Raw genomic sequence first — 23,675 nt, forward strand, 5'->3', positions numbered from 1 at the left:
TAATTTCCTGCCAGAACCTCGGGAAACTCTTTACAACAATATAAAAGATGCTTAAGTTTAGCAGATCATTTTTAGTTAAGAGGGGACACTCAGAAAGGAGAAAAACCCTCACTCCACGATGCTGATTATTGTACACCCCACTTTTAAATGTCTTCCAACCTCTTTGTAATGGCAGGATTTTACTCACTAAAAGCGATTATCTTGTTATCTCAGGCGCAGCACAGGAATTCTTTCCTGCTCCAATGACTTCTTTCCCTGTTTCTGCCAGTTTATGGCATTCTTTTGGTCACCTTGGCTTCATCTTCCTTTCTTTCTTTTCTTTTTTTGGATTCCCCCTATCTAAATCATCCCTCTGCATTTTTGTTTCTTCCTTTAAAAAGGTCCCTGATTTTTTTTGCCTTTGTTCCTCTTTATGACACTGCAGATGACCACTGTCTGTCCAGAAGACTATAACCAGCCACTTGGAATAAGTCTCTGATGGCAGCATCTGCTCATCTAATCTAGTCCCACATGGCGGTGAGACTGGTGCTCCTTAACCGCTGTCTTCATAACGCACCCCCTGGCTTCACCCGCTGGCCACAGCCGTCCGTCATCCCCCCAGATTCACAAAGTGAGGTATTGACTCTGGGCTGTGTGATTTGTTCCCATGACTCCCTCACCTGAGTGGCATCCCCACTCTCTACCTGAAGCCTCAGCCGATCCCCCATGGCCAGTTGGTCCCCGCCCCAGGACAGACTTGTTTTTATGGCCTCTGTGGCCGTTTTTGAACTTGCGTTGTATTTTGTGATCAGTCGGGGTTCCCATCCAGCCAGAGTTGCCATCTGGTCCTCTTGTGGATGGCTTGCCCAGAATGCCATTGATCAAGGTCAAAAAAGAGGGGACATTTTTCTTTCAAAGAGCAAAACCTTAGCTCCCTGCATTTCTTTCCACACACAGATAACTTGGGGGCACAGGTTCTAGTGCTGGGACCTGAGCCCTAGGTAGTGAGAGGGCAGTAACGCCAACAGACCGCCCCCCAGCCCCCCGCAGAGGCAACGGGGTTGCCTTAACAACGATGAAACCCTTACCCAGCCCCTGGATTGCAAACCCAGCCCTGAGCCCGGCTCCTCTCGGGGCAGGAGGTCCTCCAGCTTCCTAGATTTCATACCACTGGAGGGAATTAGGATTCCACAGGTCTAAGTAGGATCTAGAATCTGTTTCAGGAAACCTTTTTCCTATCTGGATACCAGAGGCGGAAGGAATTTTCCAACCGGCCTTCAAGCTGAGCCTGTTGGGTTTCCAGTTTAAATAGTTGTTTCCGGAACTATCTTTGCCACTTGGTGTACTTTCTGTCCCTGTGGCTCTGCCCTGGGGTGGGCTAGCACTCTTTCCCCATCCTCAAACTTCCCACCGTCCATCCTTCAAACCCTTCCTTCTGAATCTCCAATTCAGGCATTTCTGTCTTTGTTTTTGTACGTGATCTAGTTTTCCCAACTCTTTACAACTCTGCCCTGGCTTCATGGCTGCACTTTTGTTCATTCTAGAAGTTTGGGGTGGGGAGAGTTTGAGATATTCGTGAACGTTGTGACATGCCTTTGGGAGCTCCCACTGCTTTTCTTGTAAGGGAGCTGGCATTTTAAATCCTTGACACCTTCTTGGGGTAGGGAATAATGTTTTCTTGTGGGATTGTTGTCATTTCTAGTCAGTGTTTCTAGATTTTTCCCCCTGTTTGCTCATGCACTTACTTGCTCAGTTTCATGCACCAAACGTGTAGTGGACCTTCGACCTTCCAGGCCCCAAGTCGGGGTGTGTCCTGAGGTCCTCGTTCTCAGCCGCTTTCCTCATTATGATTCCACTATGGACATTCTCGATGGAATTGTTTTTGAGGAAGTCCAAGTGCATAGCTAGAAAGAAATGTTCTCCATGAGAAATCATGTTTGAGGGGATTCAAGTAGCACAGGTGGAAGTTAGCATCTGTATTTTGCTTGCTCCCAGTCACATAAGTTCAGGTTGCAGCAAGCAGGCCCTGTGGGGGGAGGGCAGGGGAGAGGGAAGGGGCAGTGAGTGCCCTGTCTTAACTTCCTCACCAGACCCCCTGCTGGGTGACGACTCCTCCAGACTTCCTTTGTCTCGGGGGCCTCACAGCTCACCTGCTTGGCCAGCTCTTTGCCGTGGAGAGCAGGTACAGTTAATTCAGAAATTCTCTGTCTGGGCTGCGCGTTAGATTTTAATCACATGAATGCCCAGGGCCCCCGCCTCAGGGACTACAATTTATGTGGTCTGGGGTGGGGCCTGGTCATTTGCATGTTAGAAGGTTTTTTCAGTGTTTGGTAATGACTTCCCTTCAAGCTCCAACAGCAAGATAAGAGCCTTTCTACCTTCTACATCCCTAACACACACCACACCCCACACCGCACACACCACAGACACACCACAGACACACAACAGACACACACCACACACACAACAGACACACACCACACACCACAAACACCATACATACCACACACACCACAGACACACCACACACACACCACACACACCACAAACACACACCACACACACACCAGACCAGACACACCACACACACCACACACACCAGACACACCACAGACACACCACACACACCCACAACCCACCTACACTGACCTGCAGACCAGCGCCCACCTAAAGGCTTAACGGTACTGGAGGGTGTTGTATTTGACTAACCCCAGACTGATGGAGCTGGAATCTGGACCCGGCCCATCTGCTGGGTTGAGGCAGGCTCTGCAGGAATGGATAGCCGGGCTGCAGATGCTGGGATGAGTCTAATGTGGCCAATAAAAGTTTCCCCAGGGCCCAGAAAGCCGTTGGCATCCGAAGCCTCCCAGGCGTTAGCGGGCCGTGAAGCTGATGGGGTCATCCCGTCCCTGTGGAACTGTTCCAGTGGCTTCTCACTCTACTGAGCAGGACTTACTAGGCCCTGCTCCAGCCTCTCCGCAGCTGCTTCGCCCACTGCGTACCCTCTTTGGGCCATTCTGACGCATCCGTGGTTCCCATAATGTGACATGGTGGTTCACCTGTGACACTGCCTTATTCTGGTCCACCCAGTCATCCAGGTGTGCCTCCTGCTGGTTGCCATAGCAATCTGTGCACACCTCTGACCAGCACGTCATTTTGTAACAGTTTGTTACCTTGCCTGTCTCTCCTGGAGGGCAGAGATTTTTGTTCTTATTTCTAATACCTACTCAGCGTCTGGCGTTTAGTGTTGAATCTGTAAATATGGGTTGGATGAATGAATGAAAGTCCCAATTCAGGCAAGCACCAGGGGCTGTGAGGGAGCCCAGTGGATGGATAGTATTGAGAGGTTCAGACAGACAGGCGGTTGGGATTTGGAAAAGTCCCTAATGAGGAGGTAGAGTGATGATTCCTGGGCAGAGATGGGCTGGGAAAGGACAGATGCCAGCTCGAGAAGGCTGGGAGGCCTTAGCAGGTACCCAGACAGGATGCAGGGATGGGGAACAAGAATGCAGGTAAGCAAGCTACGGTAGGAGATAGTCAAACATTCTGGGGACTAAAGCTCACATTCTGAACCAAAACACATGACCAGGGACAACCTAGTAGCAGAAACACTAAATCCAGATACTTTCCCTGGTCACAGACGGGGTCTAATACAGAGAGAGAAGAGCCACAGAATCTGGAAATCAGGTGGGGCTTGACAGCTTGAAGAGATCATTAACCTTTTTTTCCCCATATAACAATTCAGTACAAAGGAGATAAAAGGATTACGTTTTTGTAATTGAAATAATATTGAATGACGAATATGGCTTGAAGCCCAGATTATATTTAACAAAATCTTATTTCTAGATTTGGGGCCACTGACTTCTAGGCATCTCAAACACACAACTCATTGACTCACATATTCAATAAGTATTTGTTGAGTTTCTAGAGTTCTGCACACTGGTCCTTGAACCCCTAGAACTGTAGTCAAGCAGGCACAAGAAGTGCCCAAGGAATCCTAGGCTACGTGTGTCCATCAGTTCAGATTTGGAGGAATTTTTGTTTCTGAATGCCTGGACCACCAATATCACCCCACTTATTGCTGTAAAATAGTCTCACTGTAAACAGAGAGAACTCTGATTGAACACTGCATTTCTACTGCAATGTGTTTCCTTTTAGTTTGAAGACTGTGACCGTAGAACACTCTATTTTGCCTTGACTTCAGTCTTGTTGGCATTTGTTGACTAGCTCTTGGAGTTACATTTTTATAGAGAGTTTTTATTTAAAGGAACGCTACCTGCCTGCCTTTGGAGGACATTAAGTGGGGAACAGCTGTTTTCCTCCAGGCATTTTGGGCTAAGCCAGCCTGGTCTTCTCAGGAACAGAACAAAGGCATACAGAATTTATGTCACAGATGGATTTTTGTGTGATAAAAATCACTTATTACTGAATGAAAGAATGGTCTATTCTCTTTAGAAATATGAGCATAACATCTAGTGTGCCTTTAGTAGTTTCCAACCTTGTTGGTTTAGTTTTAATTATTAAAATTGACTAAGTTAAGATGTGCCTTGTTTTCTGTGGTCAACCATTCCCTGAAAAATTGTGCATAAGACAGTTTTCTGTAAATGAAGTAATTTCAAATTCAATATTCAAATAATTCTGTAATAATATTTGAAGGAATCAGATAGATTTTCAGTGTATATTTCTGGACCCTCTTTTGTTCTATTGATCCATGTGTCTGTCCCTGTGCTAACATCACACTGTCTGGATTCCTTTGGCTTTGTAATAAGTTTTGAACTGGGTGATTTAAGCCATTCCACAATTCACTTTTGCTAAATTGCTTTGATAGTTCTAGGTCCTTTGCATTTCCATTAGTATCAGCTTGTCAATTTCTACAAAGGAGCCAGCTGGGATTTTGATAGGAATTAGATTGAATCTGTAGATCAGTTTGGGGAGAAGTGCTGTCCAATAATATTGAGTCTTCCTGTCTATGAATAAGAAACCTGTCTTCATTCATTAAGATATTATTTAATTTCTCTCAGAAATGTTTCACAGTTTTCAGTGTATTGGTCTTGAATTTCCTTTGTTAAACCTTTTCTTAACTATTTTATTCTTTTTCAATAAAAAAAAGCCTGGGAAGTATGGAGAGCTGATCTGGTCCTTCTTTGATGCCCATGTGCCCAGGGTCCCCTGTTAAGTGTTTGGCTGGTCTAGCCATCTGTATCTTCCCCTACTAGGATGGCAACCTCAGCTAGCCGAACTACAGGGTTTCCCCATTTGTTTTCTACTGAGTTTACAACTTTGGCAGCATCACGGAGCATCTGTTTCCACTCTCTGCTCCAAATCAAGTCAGCTGTCCATCTCCAGCACTAAAGCTGCTGGTTTTCAGGGCTCACCCTGCCCTGGGAGCGGGGGTGAGTATGGAGTGACCCAGGCAGAAAGCTTCTCTCTCTCTCACAGTGTGACCTGAAACCCTAGCCGCCTTTCATAAAGAAAAGCTTCCCAACTTGTTGTTTGTTGGTTAGTTTCAGAATCCTGAAATGGTTGTTTCTGAAAATTTTGTTCAGTTATAGAACTGTTTTTGTCGATCTCTTTACTTACCATAAAGTCCCACTAAAATATTTTAATTTATATAAATATCTTGACTACCATGAAATTCTCTTTATGAGATTCTATTTCTGTTGTTCGTGATTCTGTTAACAATCCACTAATTTTACTAATAGCCCATTTTAAATATTTTCCTCGCTAATTAGCAAAGTATTGATGTTGATGGAGACAGAGAACATTATGGTGAGTGCCCCAACCCTGGACAGTCTTCCTTATTGGAATACGCCCTGACCACCCCAAGAGACGCATCATTGCTTTTAATACCAGCTGCAAATGGGTAGTTTAACCTAAGTAACACACACACACACACACACACACACACACACGATATCACATGCACCGAGTCACTGTCTTTATATTGAAGTTTCTTAAAGTTAATTTCAGATACTGTACTAGTTACCGTTTATGTTTAGAGGATGCTCATCTTGAGTCAATCAGTTTAGATCCTCGGTTTCAACTCAAGTCGGGGAGGGCTCTGGAAATTGCAACCCCCAGGAGGGAACAATTGCCGCACTCACAGAAGTTCTGGACTGGCCAGTGGGGAACCAATCTCTGAGGTTGAAAGAAGGGCTGACATCCTCCTGTAAACAAATGAGGCTCCTAACCATGCCAGCTTGTCCAGTGTAAAGGGCAGAGGATTGGAGAGTCAGCAGGGGGAGGTCTGTGCTGAGGTGCTGACCCGAGGGGGAGGGGCAGGTATGGAAAGTGCCACGTAGGACTAAAACAGAGAACTCACCGTCCACAGTCCATTGGTTGAAGATGTGCACTTTGCTCAAAGTGGGGGACTTATATGTGAATCCTACTGCAGTGTGCAGGAAAGACAGGCTATTTGGTTTTTACTGGTTTGTTTGAAAAGAAAATGTATTAAAGAAGATGTATATGAAACGAGGACCTACTATATAGCACAGGGAACTATATTCAATACCTTATAATAACCTATAATGGAAAAGAATCTGAAAAAGAATACACACACACACACACACACACATATATATATAAAACTGAACCACTTTGCTGTACGCCTGAAACATTGTAAATCAACTATACTTCAATTTAAAAAATAAAAAGAGAAGTTGTATATAAATGTGGCCTGTTTGAGAGTCACCTATTCATGCGGTCCAGGCTGGGTTCTGATTCACTACTAATGTGTGGAAATAGACTAAATTTTCCCTATTATCATAATGAAAATATAGGGGAAAATTCAGAAAATGAAAGAAAAATAATATTAGAAATCTTAATTTAATATGATGGAGAGGAGGGCTCAAGGGCACTGCTGTGTCCTTGACCTTTCCCAAGTCTCTCCAGCTGTTTTCTTCGCTAGGATGGGGAGACAGCCCCACTTTCTGAGGATGGCCCTGTTTTTGCTCAGAGGCTCTTTTGAAAATGCTTCCTCTCCTCTGTCACCTAGACCTGGACCATGTCCCGGAAGCTCAAAGGCAAGGTCCCAGGGCAGCCAGGGGACGGATGCCGTACTGTCCCCTCTGGCCCACCCCACCCCCGTGTGTAAAGCCCCCTCCAGGCCTCTGTGAAAAGACATCAGGTCAGAATACCAGCACCATCAGGACAGGACAGGCTGAAAGGGCTGGGTCTCTGTCAGCAATAGGCAGTGCAGGTACATAACCTTCTTTAAAATTTAACATCATCGAAGCATTTCACCATGTCTTCAATAGCATCATTTTCAACATGGATGAACCAGCTAGTGGCAGCATCACTCGGGTAGAACAGGACTGAGGAATCAAAACACTGGTTTGCTTTAATAGGTTGTCCTGGTTGATGCTCAGGTGACCTTGTTTGTATGTTACATCTTTAATTTTGGAGGCCTTGACCTTTTTCCCCTCTTTACAATAAGCCCAAAAACTTTGTTTTAACCAAAGTCCCGAATTCCCTCTAAAAGTAATTGCCAAAGGTCTCCAAAACATAAATGCAGGATGGGGAATCTGGAGTTCTGGTTAAATAGTGACAGAAAACTCTGGAGGAAGTGTGATCTTACTCATCAGTCCGATGGACTTTGTGCCAGGGCTTGGCTGAATTGGCCAACCCCAGAGAGTTAGAGCTGGAAAAAACCCAAGAGACCATTTCATCTGCTGAAGTCAAAGCAGCAGCCCCAGGGAGATACTTAACCAGGAAGTAGCTCAGCCCCAGCCCTGCCCTGCAGAATCAGAATCTGCATTTGTGACAAGATCTCCAGCTGATTTGATAAAAGTTTGAGAAGCTCTCCTCCAACCCTCTCTCTGCCCAGTTGAGCACAGAATGACTTTCGTAAATCTTGTGCATAGTTCAGTTATAAGGATCAAATCTGTGGATGCCAAGGGTCATTTTCTATTAATTCAACCTTAGGTCATGTTCACTTTTCTCATAGCACCGTTTTCATGTTGTGTGTCCCTGTCACCAGGAACTAGAGCATCTTTTCCGTCTTCACCCAGATTGCGCTGTGCTTGCAGGTGGGTTTGGGGAAACGTGGAAGGTCCTGCATCTATCCCTGTGAAACTTATACTGGATTTATTTTAGCCACTGTTGAGATTCCACTCATTCCAGGACCCAGTGTGTTCACTTCCCATGCGTGTGATGCCTTGTTCTGTTGTTATCCACGTGGGGATTAATCATATCAAACAAGGGAGTGCTGGGCACGTGGGGTGGAGAACCGAACTAGTGTCTGTAAATAGTTTTGGGGAAAGTATACGCCTCCCGCTTTCCCCCTGAGAATGTGCCTGTATGGGGGATGGGCCTCTTCTGCTTTCCTTGGGACATCGGGTCATGGGGAGAGTCTGGATCATTGGCAGAGACGGCCAGCAAGCTGCTGTGACAGGGAAGAACTCGGTGTCTGCAGTATGACAGGGCCAAAAGAAGAGGGGTTTAAACCAGAGAGAAGGGTCCTTGTTTACAAAAGCTACCGTGAGGTCCAGTAAACTGCAGGTGAACTGCACGCTGGGGATGGAGACCTTGATGAGGGCATTTTGAGTGATTTAAAGGAGGAGAATCCCAACTGAAGTTGAGTGAAGAGCCAGCGTGAGGCCAGGAACTGAAGACAGTGATCAGGATTCTCATATACATCCTTGACTTAGTAATAGCTCTAAAAAAATAGACAGATTATCCCATTAAGTGTATGTATCTAGATAAAGAAGCAGCCCAATCTCAGAAGAAACAATGGTACTAGAACTCAGAAAGTACAGTGTTATCAACCCCAGTGAAAATAATACCAAGATAATGTGACTCTGGACTTTTGATTGGGGTATTTACTCTAGTTGTCAAATGTGTTTGTCTGTTGTTGGTCTCTGAGGTGGAAGGTATTGCAAATGCTTTCGTGGTTTGTAAACTGTCCCTCTCAGTATGTTCTGGAATAAATGGAGCTGTAATCCGGTGGATCCAGCCTCCTCGGGGTCATTGTCCTGGCGTTAGAGGCGGTAACGCATCGGGCATCTCGAATGCCAAGTGATCCAGTCAGAGGTCCATGGATGCTCCTGAGGCCAGTCCCTGACTGACGCTTTCACAAGGCGTATCCAGAACCAACTACATAATTTTAAGAGCTGGCGCAAAATGAAAATGTGGGCCCCCTTGTTTACATTATGAGAAATTTCAAGACAGTATCAACAGGGCTCTAAACCAAGGGCGACTGCACACCCATGAAGTGGCCTTGGGTACCTCCCTAAAGAGCATGCCAAAGCTTTAAAGCATAAGCAAGTAAAATTTATATAATGGAGCACAGAAGTGGCAGAAGAAGGGGGAAGAAATAACTAAGACCTTGAAGCGTTTGTAGAAAAGTTGGTGGTTTTTGGAAGCGTTTAGCTGGTTAGACAATGTTGAATTAATTGATGTTTTTAGGTATTTAAGCAAATGATATAAACACTGTAGACATGATACATGATATTGATACGAGCAGAATATAACTGCATTTTCATTCAACAGAGCTGTCAATATTCCACCTAACGGCTGCACCTGCTTTTTGATTTCCCTTTAAGCTGAGTTCCCTCCTGTAAGAATTTGGAGGAGGGAGATGGGGCAGTGGCTTCCCAGGGTAATGGGAATAATATGAAATATCAAAATACTTATGGATGTTGAGGTGCTTTTGCGTTTTGCCTGTGTGCTATAGTGATTTCGATCCTGTAGAGCTTTTTAATTGTTGCCCTTAAATTTCCGTTTTGTGGCAACAAAAGAGAAAACCTCTTGATGGATGAATTGTAGTTATGGTCTCTGCAACTAAACTTGGGTATTGAGTCAAAACCCGCAGTGTCATCAAATATAAGCATTAAGGAACCTTTGTGGCAGGAGGAGGCAGTCTTGATAAGGTGTGATTTTCTACAGACAGTATTCAGGCCTAGGTCCTCATAGCTTGTTTATCTTACAGTGAAAACCTCTGTCTTTATCAAGGACACCTCGAGCCCATTGCTATGGAAATGGACTCTGGCAAAACCCTTCCAAGGCCTTTTGCCCACCACCCCATCTGGGTTTTCTGAGATTAAATTTCTTTTCATCTTCCCACGTGAGAAAAAAAGTCAAGGGTGTTAAATGCCAGACTCCCAGGAGCTGGGATTTGACTTCTCCTTAAGTTCCTGTGGGGTCTTTCTCTCTCTCTCTCCCATCTTTTTTTTTTTTTTTTTTTTTCCCACTGTGCTGGAAAGAGCCTTGGAATCCCTAGAATATTGTAAAGCTTTTTCTTTTACTAACAGCCATCAATGATTAAATTGGTTTCGTCCAAACACCAAGTATTTGCTTTTTGGTGGCGGGGGGAGGGGCCATTCATTCTCTGTCTCGGCTGAAAGGGGTCCGCTACAGCCCACGGGGGACTCAAGTCACTTTCCTTCACAAGTGCTCCCAAGTGGTAGATTTTTGAGAAATAAAATAACTGGTAAGTGTTGCAGAATTCTCATTGGAAACAGAAGCCCTGTTTGACACGAAGCAAGAAAACTTGCATCTATTTCAACTTTAGTGTCGATGTTTTATTGTTTCAACATTCTGAAAATATTGGTATGGTATTTGATAAAACAAGACCATTTAGTAATGATTAAAGTGATTTTAATGTATAATAAATAACTTGAAATAGAATGTCTTTAAATGGTGTAGTTCTGTTTGGCAAAATGTTGCTTGTAGGTTTCTTGTGGGAAAGAAACAGGAATAAGGAATCCCTTATTGTCAGAAGCTGCTGTCAAGGGCTGATCAATCAGAAGTAAAAGTGGGAAAACAGTTTCACTTATAATAATTTTCAAATACACCTACTTCATAATACAGGTATATTTGTATTGTTTTCTGGGAAAAAAAGTTTGAGCTAAGATGAATTGTGCCACGGCTTGTAAAGAGCCTCCTGAACGTATCTTAGGGGTTGGGATGCATTACTGTAAGTAATTTCAGTTTAAACGTTCCTCGGTCTCCACCCCTCTCTTCTTTCATGTGTGGTCCTCAGCATCCACAGAGGGCGTGCCCTGAAAATACGCTCGTGTGCCAAATGTGGGAAATCCGATGATAACCTACATCTCATGAGGGTGATTGTATTCCCTGGGAGAGAGGGAAAGTTTTCATTAGTTTCCTCAAGGCATCTCGTCTTCTGGTCCCGCAACCTGGCTGGCATTAAGGACTCATTTTCCACCTAGGGCCCCTGAGCTGGAGGCAGCTGCTTCTCCAGGCCACCTGGTCAGGTGGCTGAGGACTTCACCTGAGCAGGGCATTAACTCCTGCCTTGGTCCAAGCCCCTCTCACCTTCACAATCCACCTGGATCCTCCTGGCTGCCCTTGTCCAGGGATGAGCTAGGTTCCTGGTAGAGGAGGTGGGAAAGCAGACTTACAGAGTCACCTATGCCATGAACTCCTGGCTCCCAGCACTTTAGCCGAAGTGCTTTCCCTGCCTGGGTTCTTGACCTTTTGGCGCCAGTGGACCCCTTTGACAAAGGTCACAGACCTATTCTCAGCATGTTTTTAATGCAAGGAGAATACAAAGAAAGCCAAATGTGTTAAACGGTACTGCTACCCCTGCATGGCTAGTCCCTTCTTATTTTTGAGGCAGCTGCTCAAATGTCACCCAGAGATGCCTTCCCTGTCAGCTTACAGGAAAATGAGAGGAGGGGATCGCTGTTTATAAATGTACGTTTAGCTCGGATCCAACTACACAGTGTTGCAAAGGCAACAACAGAAAGAATAAGAAGAAGGAAAAGAGGAGAGGGAGGGCCAGAGGGTGGGGTGGGATGAGTGAGTTGGGGGAGCACTCCTGCTCAGCCTTCTGTGCAGGGACCCCCTGCCTTGGAGGAGGGTGGGGTGACCCGAGGGTCTGAGTTTCCTCCACGCCTCTTTCGTGATGTACAGCTTTCTGGGCTGCATGGTTCTTCTCTTTAAAGGTAGATCCTTTTCGTACTTGGTGACCCTTAAATGCAAACCAACTACTTCATCTAAAACTTAATCAGAGATACAGAGACTCCAATAGATGAAATATAACCATGAAAGTCTAATTATAATTGTATTAGTGATATCCACTGATAATATGAAAATAATCATAGCAATTATTTATTGAGCCCTTCATACATTGTATTAGGCCCTTTATGACACAATCTCATTTAATGCTCATAAATATTCCCAGGCATAGTGCCTCTCATTACACAGACAAGGAGACTGAGAGGGGAAGCCCTCAGCAGGCAACTGGTAGACCCGGAATTCAAGCCAAGGGCTTTCTGACTCAAAATCCCACATGCTCACTTCTTACCCAAAGCTGCTGTTACAGGCACTAGTGATTCTAATAGAGGTGATAGTAAACCCATGATTAGAATGGACAGTCCATATTAAGCCTGGACACCTCCAGGTTAGATATTAAATATGCCATTAAAAACGATCTGAACATATTTTCCCAGATCCTTTACCTTAGAATTGCAAATCATTTTCTTTTCAGAATATCACAATGACTCTGAGTATGGATTAGACAAATATAACATTTGCTAGAACCCCAAAATTTTTTTTCCAAAAAAGAAAAAAAAAAGCTCATTAGAAAAAACTCATGCTTCTCTTACACCCAAAGTGCATTAAGGCCAAGAATGGTTGGCCTCGAATCATTTGAGAAATATTGATAAAGAAATTGCTGCAGTGAGCCTTGCACCTTGGCGCTAGTCAGTATTTTAGATACCCTATTTTTGAGATAGCAAAAATATTTTTTGCTGGGAAAAAGCCCAGAAACTTTTAAAAACAAATTATTCAATGTGGAAAGCATCTCAGCTAAAAACTGCGCTAATCATGTGTAGTAGCATTTTTTGCCCTCAGTTTCATGGTAGTTTTCACTTACTATTAATGAGGGAGTTTCCAGTAGATGAAAGTGGTCCTAAAATGCATTTAAGAAGGGCAAGTGGACCCAGACTGTGAATAAAGGGTTTTAAAAAAGAAAAGAATCTACTGGTGAGTGAGAAGGAATTTATTTCATGCTCGATGGAGTTTGGTGTCATGAAGTCTTTAGCTACTGGTTAAGTACAGGGGTGGAAAAATGATTCCATTGTGTGTCCCGAATGGGGGCAAAAGTACAAATCACAGTTAACACTAACTAAAGTAAATAATGTCTCTCAACAAAAATGTATAGTCGTCTAATATATTAAGTGCACGGCCAAGTGATGGGAAACTGTGTCGCATGTGCCTGCTGCAGACCTTCTGCCTTTGATTTTTATGTGTAAAGCCGAACTTTTGTTCTTGGCAGGTTCTTGATCCCAGTGCCCTTTCTGACACTCTGATTTCCTATTTCTCCTCCTACCTGAAGCTCATGTTAGTTGCCCTTTATTGAAATATTTCAGTAGTCTTTGAAAAGATTCAGCAACCTGAGGAATTTTTAAAAATTCTTCTTCAAACATGCTTCCTCCAGTACAAATTTCCAACTTTCCTTCATATTCTAGCAGCTGTGGTCATAGGCAACAAGGCATAATAATTATTCTAGAACTATGAAGTGAGAGCAAATGTAATAGGTAAGGAATAATTTTTAGTGAATTTTTTTTCCCAAATGTGAGCTTATCTGAGAAGAAAGATTTAGTTTTAGTGAAAGGCAACCCTATAGATTTTAGAAATTAGTCAGTTCAAGGTGTTTCTACACAACCATGCTAACGAAGGGACTTATCTTTCTTTTTATTAAAAGTGTTTTTGGAATACCAGCCAGGTAAGGAAGTGTGGAAGTGCTTTAAAACCTGTCTAGTGTAAGACCTACCTGATTCCTACAATTGAGATATTATTCACCAAAGTTATGTTATGTTCACAAGGTTTAAACTTCTTTTTCTCAGTGACTCAGAGCACAGGCTCCTGAGTAGAGAGGCAGGTGCCCTCCTGACCCCTGCCGCCTTCACCCTCCACCTCCCCAATAACTCAAGGCCCTTGCAGGTCGGGGTAGGGGGAGCCCCGGGCAGGAAGTGGGCTGTTCTCTTGATGTCCAGCAACTGTAGGGGGAGAAAAAAAGAGAAAGTGGGAACATTTTTTTGGTTAACTGGTAAAGGATTTGTTGATAGAGAAATGCATTGTTCAATGAGTTCCTGTGGCCTTTTTTTCTTCTCCTTGCTTGGCTAGTCTGTGAGAAGGGACGGGGTAGAGTTGATTGCACTGCACATCCAAATGCAGAGACGTGACCCCGAGCCCGGAAACACCACTGCAGCTGTTTGGACGTAACACCACAGTTCTTAAACTTAATATTTACCTCGGTACCAAACAGAATAAATATCAGCTCCTCTCCCCATGTAAGTACCACTCCCAAGAATTACACGTCGCTTTAGGAACTAGATCATTGCCTAAAATGTAAGTGTCTAACTACTGGTTGAGAAAAATAATAATTTGGGGACCTGCGTAATTAAATGCATCTGTTTTTTCATAAAGCCTTTTTAATTAACAAAGAAATCCCTTTAAAAGGATATGATAAAAATGACCAACTTTAAGTTAAAAACAAAAAAATAAATAACATATTAAAACTTTATATGATGTAAGTCTGTGTTATGTTTCAGAATTAAGAGTAATGCTCTCAAATACAATATTCCATAACTATTTTCTATTGAGAGGCTAAGGATCTATTGATTTAAGTAGGGCCATTCTCCTAGGATAGAACTGCTAATAGGTAGCTCTGTTTTATGTGGAAAGTCTTTGGAAGACTACCTAATAAGTTATTTTTTTTTCTATTTATATTCCTTTTTATTTTGACTGAACCATAAGTTATTTTTTTAATAGATGCATGGTGAGTTTTTTTTAATATAGCAACTCATAAAAATAACCATTTTTATTTTATAATTTAAATTATTAAAATATTTGTAATAGAAAAGGTTGGGAACTCCCTGGCGGTCCAGTGGTTAGGGCTCCGCGTTCTCACTGCTGAGGGCCTGGGTTCAACTGCTGGTTGGGGAACTAAGATCCCACATCCTACAAGCCATGAGGCGTGGCCAAAGGAAAAAAGAAAAAGAAAAGGTCATTGAAAATATTAAGCGGTACCTAAAAAATAAAAATTAAATACATGAATTCCTTCTAGATTACTAAAATTATATTGTGCTTTTTCAAATTTCACTGGAAAAAAATATTTTAGAGATAATATTGACTCTATGCCCTTTATAAAGAAAAGTTTATCTTCTGTGACCGTGAGTCAAGTTCTGGTAAATTAGAGGAAGCCCACTTAACTGAAACCCCACCTCCTCACACTACCTGAGTTCACAGCATCCATTCGTGAAGAACACCTCTTCTGTATCACTTGCCCCATCCTTTCTAGAACTTTATAGAATCTTCACTGCTATGATCCTCTTTACCAAGATAAAGTCAAATCTCTAAAGAACCCAATGGAACTATTTTTCTCACAGTCATCCAAAGGTTGTTTTCTGAAGACTTTGGATCAGCTGCTTAAAGATAAAAATCTCTGGAGACAGAGATTATACAAAGACAGAGATTCATACTGACTTGAAGAGAATTTTGAAAACTGGATCTTTGTGTTCTAATGTTTTCTTCACCAAAGCAAACAGGCAGTAAAGAAAGCAAAGAGAAATCCTAGATAATCATAGGAAAGACCTCGTAAGTACTAGCAGAGGCACCTGGAACAAAGTGAACACAGGATGGATGTCCTAAGTGGAAGTTGCTTGAATTTCAGTGGCAAATACGGGTTTTGGGTCACTTGAACCTTGTCTTAAAACCTATGTTCCCAACATTTTATTATGAACATTTTCAATCAGAAAAGTGGAAAGAACTGTACAGTGAACATCTATGCTCCTACCTAGATTCTGCAACGAACATTTACCTACTCTCTTCCTCACCTGTCCGTCCATGTATCCATCTCTACCCTTCAATCCAGCTTAATTTTTTGATGCATTTCCAAGTGAGTTAAAGACCTAAGTATACTTTGCTCCTAAACTGTTCAGCATTTGCATCAATATTTTTATGACTCTTTTAAAAAGAATTTTTTTATGACTTTTTTATTTTTTGAGGTCACATCAACCTATAGTGGAATACACAAATCTACCCAAACCTTGTGCATTCTGTGATTTTTCACACCTGCGTGTGCCTGTGCAATGCAAACCTTTATCAGGTAGAGAATGGAGCCCAGCCCCACAAAATTCCCTCCAGTCCCTTCATGGTTAGTCCCCATCCTTAGCAACTACTGTTCGGTTTTTCCTATAGATGAGCTTTGCTTGTCCTAGAATTTCATGTAGATGAAATTGACATATATACTGCTTTCCTATAGGGCTCCCTCCACTCAGCATGTGAACTTACCATCTTTTTCTTTCTTTTTTTTCTTTCTATTTATTATTTTATTTTTTTAATTAATTTTTTTTTTTTTTTTTTTTTTTTTTTGGCTGCACCACACGGCTTGTGGGATCTCAGTTCCCCAACCAGGGATTGTACCCGGGCCACAGCAGTAAAAGCGCCAAATCCTAACTACTAGGCCACCAGGGAGCTCCCCTCTTTCTTTCTTTCTTTTTTTTTTAATTGAAGTATAGTTGATTTACAATGTTTCAGGTGTAAAGTGATTCAGTTATATATATAGATATATTCTTTTTCAGATTCTTTTCCATTATAGGTTATTATATGATATTGAGTAGAGTTCCCTGTGCTGTACAGTAGGTCCTGATTGTTTCTCTGTTTTATATACAGTGGTTGTATCTGTTAATCCCAAATTCCTAATTCATCCCTCTCCCCTCCTTTCCCCTTTGATAACTGTAAGTTTGCCACCTCTTTCTGATTTGCTTGCAAAGTGAGATGAAGTGATCTGACCTCTCGGTTTCAAGTGGCGGAGCTGATCTGGTGCCTTTTGACTTTCAGGGCTGTTCCCTGCCATTCTCAACCTCGCCAGCAATGCCCACATCAGCACCAATGCGACCTGCGGGGAGAAGGGGCCGGAGACCTACTGCAAGCTGGTGGAGCACGTGCCCAGGAGGGCCATGCGCAATGCCCAGTGCCGGCTCTGCGACGGCAGCAGTGCCAACCCCAAAGGCAAGTGGCGCCCCCTTCGGGAGGACCCGTGGAAATGTACACCTTCCGAACCGACTACTGGAGACTTGTGTTAGGGAGCCGCAGACCTGCGTTCTCCTCACCGCTGTTCATTTCCACTGATTTTACAGTTCAGAAGTTAAAAAACTTAAACCAGAAACTGAGAGCATTGGGTGTTTTTGTTTTCTTTCAACAGAACGCCATCCCATATCGAATGCCATCGATGGCACGAATAACTGGTGGCAGAGTCCCAGCATCCAAAACGGGAGAGAGTACCACTGGGTCACCATCACTCTGGACTTGAGACAGGTGGGTAAGGCCAGAACCACTGCAGGATGCCTGTGGGTTGCTGGGTTGTAATCTCATGAGCTTCCGGAGAGTCCACTCGTTTCTTAATACGTTTACATTCTGATCTCACTGCATTTCCACCCGGTGAATTTAAGTAAGACACAGAAGTTGTCCTTGGTACCGTTTCTTGTCACGTTTATCATGCCCAGGTATCCTTGGGGAGATGAGTGGAGTGCTTCCACGTGGTCTGATGTTCTTAGAAGCTATGTCAGGACGTTGATCATCCACTCTGGATGCCATGCCAGGCGGTACCCAGGTGTCCACACACACTGCAGGTGGCGTCACAAAACACATGCATTTCCAGTGGCCTTTTGAGCTTGTTATCTTGCTGTTATCGCTATGCGGCTGTTGTAAAAGGGTTCTACGTAGAAAACAAAGCTTGGAAACAAAAGAGGATAGTCTTAAACCTCTGGACATTGCCTCACCCCTGTCACGCTGTCTGCGAGGGCTGTGAGTACCTGGGAGTGTCCATTCCTGCTGTGAGCAAGCCTTCAGCACGAGCTGGGAAAGGCAAGGTTTAAATGGCTCAGACCCCACTTGCATCCCCTTGCTTTGCTTTAAGACCACATAGGAGAACGGAGAGAAACATGGTACGGGCTCTGGCTGCTCCAAATATTTCTGGGGAAGGGAAGGAGAAGGAAAGAAATCTGACTAGAAAGGATGAAAAAGAAAGGTGGCAGCTATTGTCAAATATCTGATTTCAGTTCTCCAGAAAAGTGATGGCATAGCCTTCTTATTTATGTCCATTCCGTTTCTCTTGGATTAGAACTCATCACTGTCGTGTGAAATATCCTTGAAAGAGACGACTAGTTGAAATGTGCACTGTAGGATGGAAATAGGAATTTTGGAGATCTCATGATGAAGAGTCATAATTCTTTGAATAAGTGATCATTAAAAAATATGTAGGATTTAAAAAAAAATATGTAGGATTTTAAGTAGAAAACAAGACAAATACTGTGTCTGTTCATGCACAAGGAACTTTTGAGCTCTAATCGTAACAGTAAATGAGGTGGTAAAATGTGAAGTTCAGAAGACATTTTTAAAGTTCAGGTTCATAGTATCAACGTAAGTGAAATAATAGTTCTGGGTGTTTCCAGCCACGAATCCTGAATTAATATGTCATGCCTTTGTATTTTCAAATCTGCCTGAAGGAAAAGACAAAAAAGCCCCTTTTTGTCCTGGTTTTTGTTTTTGTTTCAGTGGTAAGGATGCTTCTGCAGGAAATGTTGGTTTTCTCATCATCTTTTCAATGTATTTTCCTCCTTTAAGGGAAAAACTACAACATTTTCATCATTACAAATGCGATACTACGTGAGTTTGGCCAAATTAACAGCTGGACATTTTACAAGTAGACTTCAAATCCATGTTCAACTGTTATTTATCTTGCAATTTGTCAATTTTGACTTCTCCTAACAGGAGATCTTTTTGCTGTAAGTTGGACTGAATCAGCTTGAGGAATTCGGGGGCCTCACTTTTAGGTCTTTAAGGCATATTCAAACACAAGCATACACACAGAATTATAGGCTTCTAAGTACCTTCTAGTGTTTTTACATAAGCTTCTAAATTGAGATTATTTAAAATAACAAAATACTCAGAATTTTCTTTACCTTTTACACAACGTAAAGTTTCTACTGTGCTTTCAGTTTAAAAAAAGTGCAATATGATTATCGCTGAGCAAACCTTTCTCAGATATTTATTTATTGAGCCTTTTGATTGTGAAAATTTTTGAATATGTAGAAAACAGTATTATTGTGACACACACATACCCACCCCGGAGATTCAGGAGTTTTTTAGCAGTTTGCCACATTTGTTTCATCTTGGGAACACTTCCCAAGTGAGTTGCAGTCATGGTGACATTGGACCAATACAAGATTTTTTGTATCTTCAGAAAATAGGACATTTGTTCTGAATAGGCACCAGGCCATTAGCTAACAAAACTAACAGTAATTTCCTAGTAACTTTCTCCACCCATATCCAGTTGTCCCAATTTAGCCACCCATGTCTTTTATAGCTTTTATTTTTCTTTTTCAAACCAGGATCAGTAAGGAACACTCATTGCATTTGATGCCTGTTAGGTGCTTGTTAAATCTCTTCTAATCTGAATTGTCCTCTCTTACTTTTTTAAAAATGATATTCAGTTTTTGAATAGATGAGGCCAGTTGTCTTGTAGAATATCCCACATTCTGGATTTGTCCGGTGGTTTCATTGTGATTTTGTTAACATGTTCCTTTATGCACTCTATTTCTTATGAACTAAACTCAGCTCTAAAGTCTTGATTACTTTCCAGTTCAATATTTTTGGCCAGAACCCACCGTTGGCGATCCGGGCTGCTCTGTTGCATCCAGAGCTGGTTGTCCCATGAGGAGTGAGGCTATATTTGGGTCCTGCTTAGGTACTGACAGCCGGATGGCTCCCTTCCTCCTCATCTCATCCTTGTTTCCTGGGCCTCATTGACACTCAGCTCTAGACGCGGTTATACCTTCTGATGACTTTTCTGTCGTCCAAGTCTGCGTATTTCCCTGTCAGGCCAACAATTCACCAGCTGGTAGCTAATTTCTAGATTATACACCCCATGAGGGCAGGGACCACAGCTGTCTGCTTCCTCCCTTCTTCTTCCTCTTCCCTTTTCCTTCCCTGGTAACGTTTATGGAGGCTTGACTTCACACCCAGACGTCGGCAGAGGTGAGGCAGGGAGTGTGTAATCACACTGTGAATCAGCGCTTTCTTTTCACACTCCCCTCCTTTTGTTGGTTCACAGCCTGATTAAAAGATGACCATCAACTAATAACCCATGGACTGCTTTGTTTCACTCCTATAAAAATGTACACTCTGAAGTACAGGTTTCTAAAGTAAAATTAGGCAGACCTCAGTGTTATCAGGAATCAACAATTTCATGTTGTAAATGTGTTCATGTAACTTAATAAATATGTCAGCCCCTGAGGTTTTATGACCAAATCAGTCAGTTTTGTTCTGTTTTGGCAAATGCCAAAGACATTGATACCATTCTTGGTTCTCTAGTTGATGACAGCTGTAGAAATTATGGCATTTTAGCCTCTGTATATAGGGTTTGGTTACCTGAAAGATAAACTAAAGAAAAGATAAAAAGTGGCATTATCAGAAAGTCCATAAATATTGTGTGGTTTGCAATAAGATTTAACTACGGAGTGTTTGCTTTGGTAACACATTACAAGAGGAACGATTAGATTTATTTCTTTACTTCTTTAAAATAATGCCTACTATTCATTTCTTGCATCGATTCACCATATTTTAGAATTTACGCTGATATCTAGCAACGTCTTACTTAAAAAGAGAACAATCTGTGGGAATTGAATGAGTGTGGTAGTTTTGTTTTAAGAAAAAAAAATGAAACTGACGAGTCACTTTAACAAATGTAAAACGAACATATACATGGGTGGTGTCCAGTCATAAACCATTGCTCACTGTCCAATGACTTAGCATGATACCATGGACATGAGCCCAGGATCTCTTGTGATAACTTAAAATTTTAAAGAAATCATTCTGAGAGAGTGAGCATACACATTTGATAGATCTTGAATTTTGTGATTGTCAGCATTCTTTTAGTTGTTAATTATATTAAACTATATATATTCTCTATTAAATATTTTAAAATGTATTCCTATGGTAGGGTTTCTCAACTTAATAACTCAAGGATTTCCAGTTTGAGATACTCTAAGTTAAGACACTGGGCAGATAAAAAGATGTTCAACGTCTTTCATCATTAGAGAAAAGATAATCCACAATGAGATACCACTTTACACCCATTAACATGGCTATTATTAGAAAACAGAAGGGGCTCCCCTGGTGGCGCAGTGGTTGGGAGTCCGCCTGCCGATGCAGGGGACACGGGTTCGTGCCCCGGTCCGGGAGGATCCCACATGCTGCGGAGTGGCTGGGCCCGTGAGCCATGGCCGCTGAGCCTGCGCATCTGGAGCCTGCGCTGCGCAACGGGAGAGGCCACAACAGTGAGAGGCCCACATACTGCAAAAAGAAAAAAAAACAGAAAATAAAGGTTGGTGAGGGTGTGGAGAGATTGGAACCCTTGTGCATTGCTGGTTGGGGATGTAAAATGGTGCAACACTATGGAAAACAGTATGGTGGCTTCTCAAAAAGTTAAACAGAATTTCCATATGATCCAGCAGTTCCACTTCTAGCTATATCCCCAAAGGAATTGAAAGCAGAAATTCAAAATGATATTTGCACACCCACGTGTTGTAGCAGCCTATTCACAGTAGCTGAAAGGTGGAAGGAACCAAGTGTCCATCAACAGTGAATCGATAAACGAAATGTGGTCTGTACATAGAATGGATTATTTTGCCTTAAAAAGGAAGCAAATTGTGATATATGAACAACATGGATGAACCTTGAAAATGTGTTAAGTGAAATGAGCCAGACACGAAAGGACCAATACTGTATGATTTCACTTATGTGCAGTCCCTAGAATAGTCATATCTATGGAGGCAGAAAGCGCCAGGTGCTGAGCAGAGGGGGATGGGGAGTGAGTGTTAATGGGTGCAGAGTTTCAGTTTGGGAAGATGATGAGGCTCTGGAAAGGGATGGTGGTGATGGTTGCACAATGATGTGAATGTACCTAATGCCACTTAGGAATTGTGCACTTAAAATGGCTGGAATGGTCATTTTAATGTTATATATATTTTACCACAATTAAAAAATGTTAAAATACTGTGAAATACATGCTGTTTTCTATCAGCCAGGGTCCAATCAGGAAAACAGAAACCACAGCAGTTATTTAAAGGGACAGGTCTAGTAGGAGGAACTGGTTAATCGGTGTGAGAGAACTGGGAAAGAGAGTGCCTAGCTAACTCAGAGTTAACCACTGAGGAGGAACTAAGGGAGGCGATTGGGGTTACCCACAGCTAGAGGCTTGCAGGAGAGTACCCCACCTCTGAGCCGGGGTGAGGAGGCTTATGTGGGGAGTTCCGGAAAGCCAAAGACTGGGGCCAACTGCTGCTGGGCGAAGGACACTGGCCAGAACAGCAAGTAGACAGAGGGGAAAAACACTCCCTCCCTCCTCCAGCCTCCCTCCTCTGGCCTCCCTGCCTCAAACTAGTGCCTTCAAACCCCGAGAAGCAGAGTCCAGCAGGTGGATTTGCAGTCACTTTGCAACTGGCAGTAATACTGTCATCTCAGTAGGTGATCACTGTGCCAGGGCAGTGACATGAACACAGATCGGCAGCCTTGAAATCCTGGGTCAGAATTTTGTTATACAGTGGTCAGCCAGATTCAGAATATGCTTTTATAAGTTTTTAGATTAACTTCGGAATGAAAATGCAAAATTCATAATCCTCATGGCGAAATCATGGACTGCCTTCTAATACGTGGACAGACTAGGTGTCCTGGGATCTCAGCTGAGAGGCTGCCGTAGGTGACACTGTGACTTTAAGGACAGTGGTGTGGGAAGTGGAAGCAGTTCTGTTTATTTCTGTCTGTATTTATTTATTATTCCTTTTTGGTCGTGTGGCATCGTGGCGGAGATGTTTGTCAAGGGGGGTTGGGTGCTATGCTTTCGAACAGCTTACAAAGTAAAATGCAACACTACTCTATATAAAATGGATAAGCAACAAGGACCTACTGTATAGCACAGGAAACTATATTCAATGTCTTATAATAACTTAATGGAAAAGGATCTGAAAAAGAATATACATATGAAACTGAACCACGTTGCTCTATACCTGAAACTGATACAACATTGTAAATCAACTGTACTTCAATTTAAAAAAAAAGAATGAAGGAGGGTTCCTGGTTGAGCACCTGACAAATTCCTTATAAAAAATATGAGTTTCCTTTCCCCCGTCCCACTGGTAGTCCACAAATGACTTAGGAGTCCTAAAAATCTTCAGGTATCACATGGGAAACATTAAGCAAGATACAGTGTAATTAGAGTTAGCTAATAAGGTTAGCTAAGAAGTGCAGTTATGCAGATTTCCAGAAAATAAACTCGTAAGTCAATAATTCTTGTTTTTTTCTTAATTAGGGAAGTAATATAGGCTCACTGTAGAAAAACTGGAAGGTACAGATAAGTGTAAAGAGACAGAAAAACCTGTCATCCCTTCACTCTGACACGACCACCAATAACATCAGTGTACGTGCTTTTAGACTTTTGCATGCATGTCTATGTATTTAAATTAATAACGTAGTCATAGGGCTGCCGTTTATTCCATACTCCTGCAGGCCAGGCTTTCTGCGGAACCCTCGTTCTGGACTAGCTCATGGAACCCTCATAATCACACTATGAGTTTGGTTCTGCACTATCTCCTTTTGACAAATGGCAGAACTGAGCCTTAGTTGAAGTAATTCAAGGGTAGAACTCACCCCTGTCTGCATTCTTGGAC

General features: G+C 42.5%; 1 protein-coding gene across 1 annotated transcript in view; it reads left to right on the forward strand.

Annotated features, from left to right (window-relative positions):
- LAMA1 (laminin subunit alpha 1) overlaps positions 1-23,675 on the forward strand; it is a gene marked incomplete at both ends in the record, with an annotated part of 143,577 nt that overhangs the window by 6,091 nt on the left and 113,811 nt on the right. The window contains 2 exons of the mRNA XM_079717957.1: positions 16,789-16,959; positions 17,153-17,265. Of these exons, the coding sequence (XP_079574083.1) occupies positions 16,789-16,959; positions 17,153-17,265 (284 nt within the window). The remainder of the gene's footprint in view (positions 1-16,788; positions 16,960-17,152; positions 17,266-23,675) is intronic.

This window comes from Hyperoodon ampullatus (genome assembly GCF_949752795.1).
Source record: "Hyperoodon ampullatus genome assembly, chromosome: 13".
NCBI classification, from domain to species: domain Eukaryota; kingdom Metazoa; phylum Chordata; class Mammalia; order Artiodactyla; family Ziphiidae; genus Hyperoodon; species Hyperoodon ampullatus.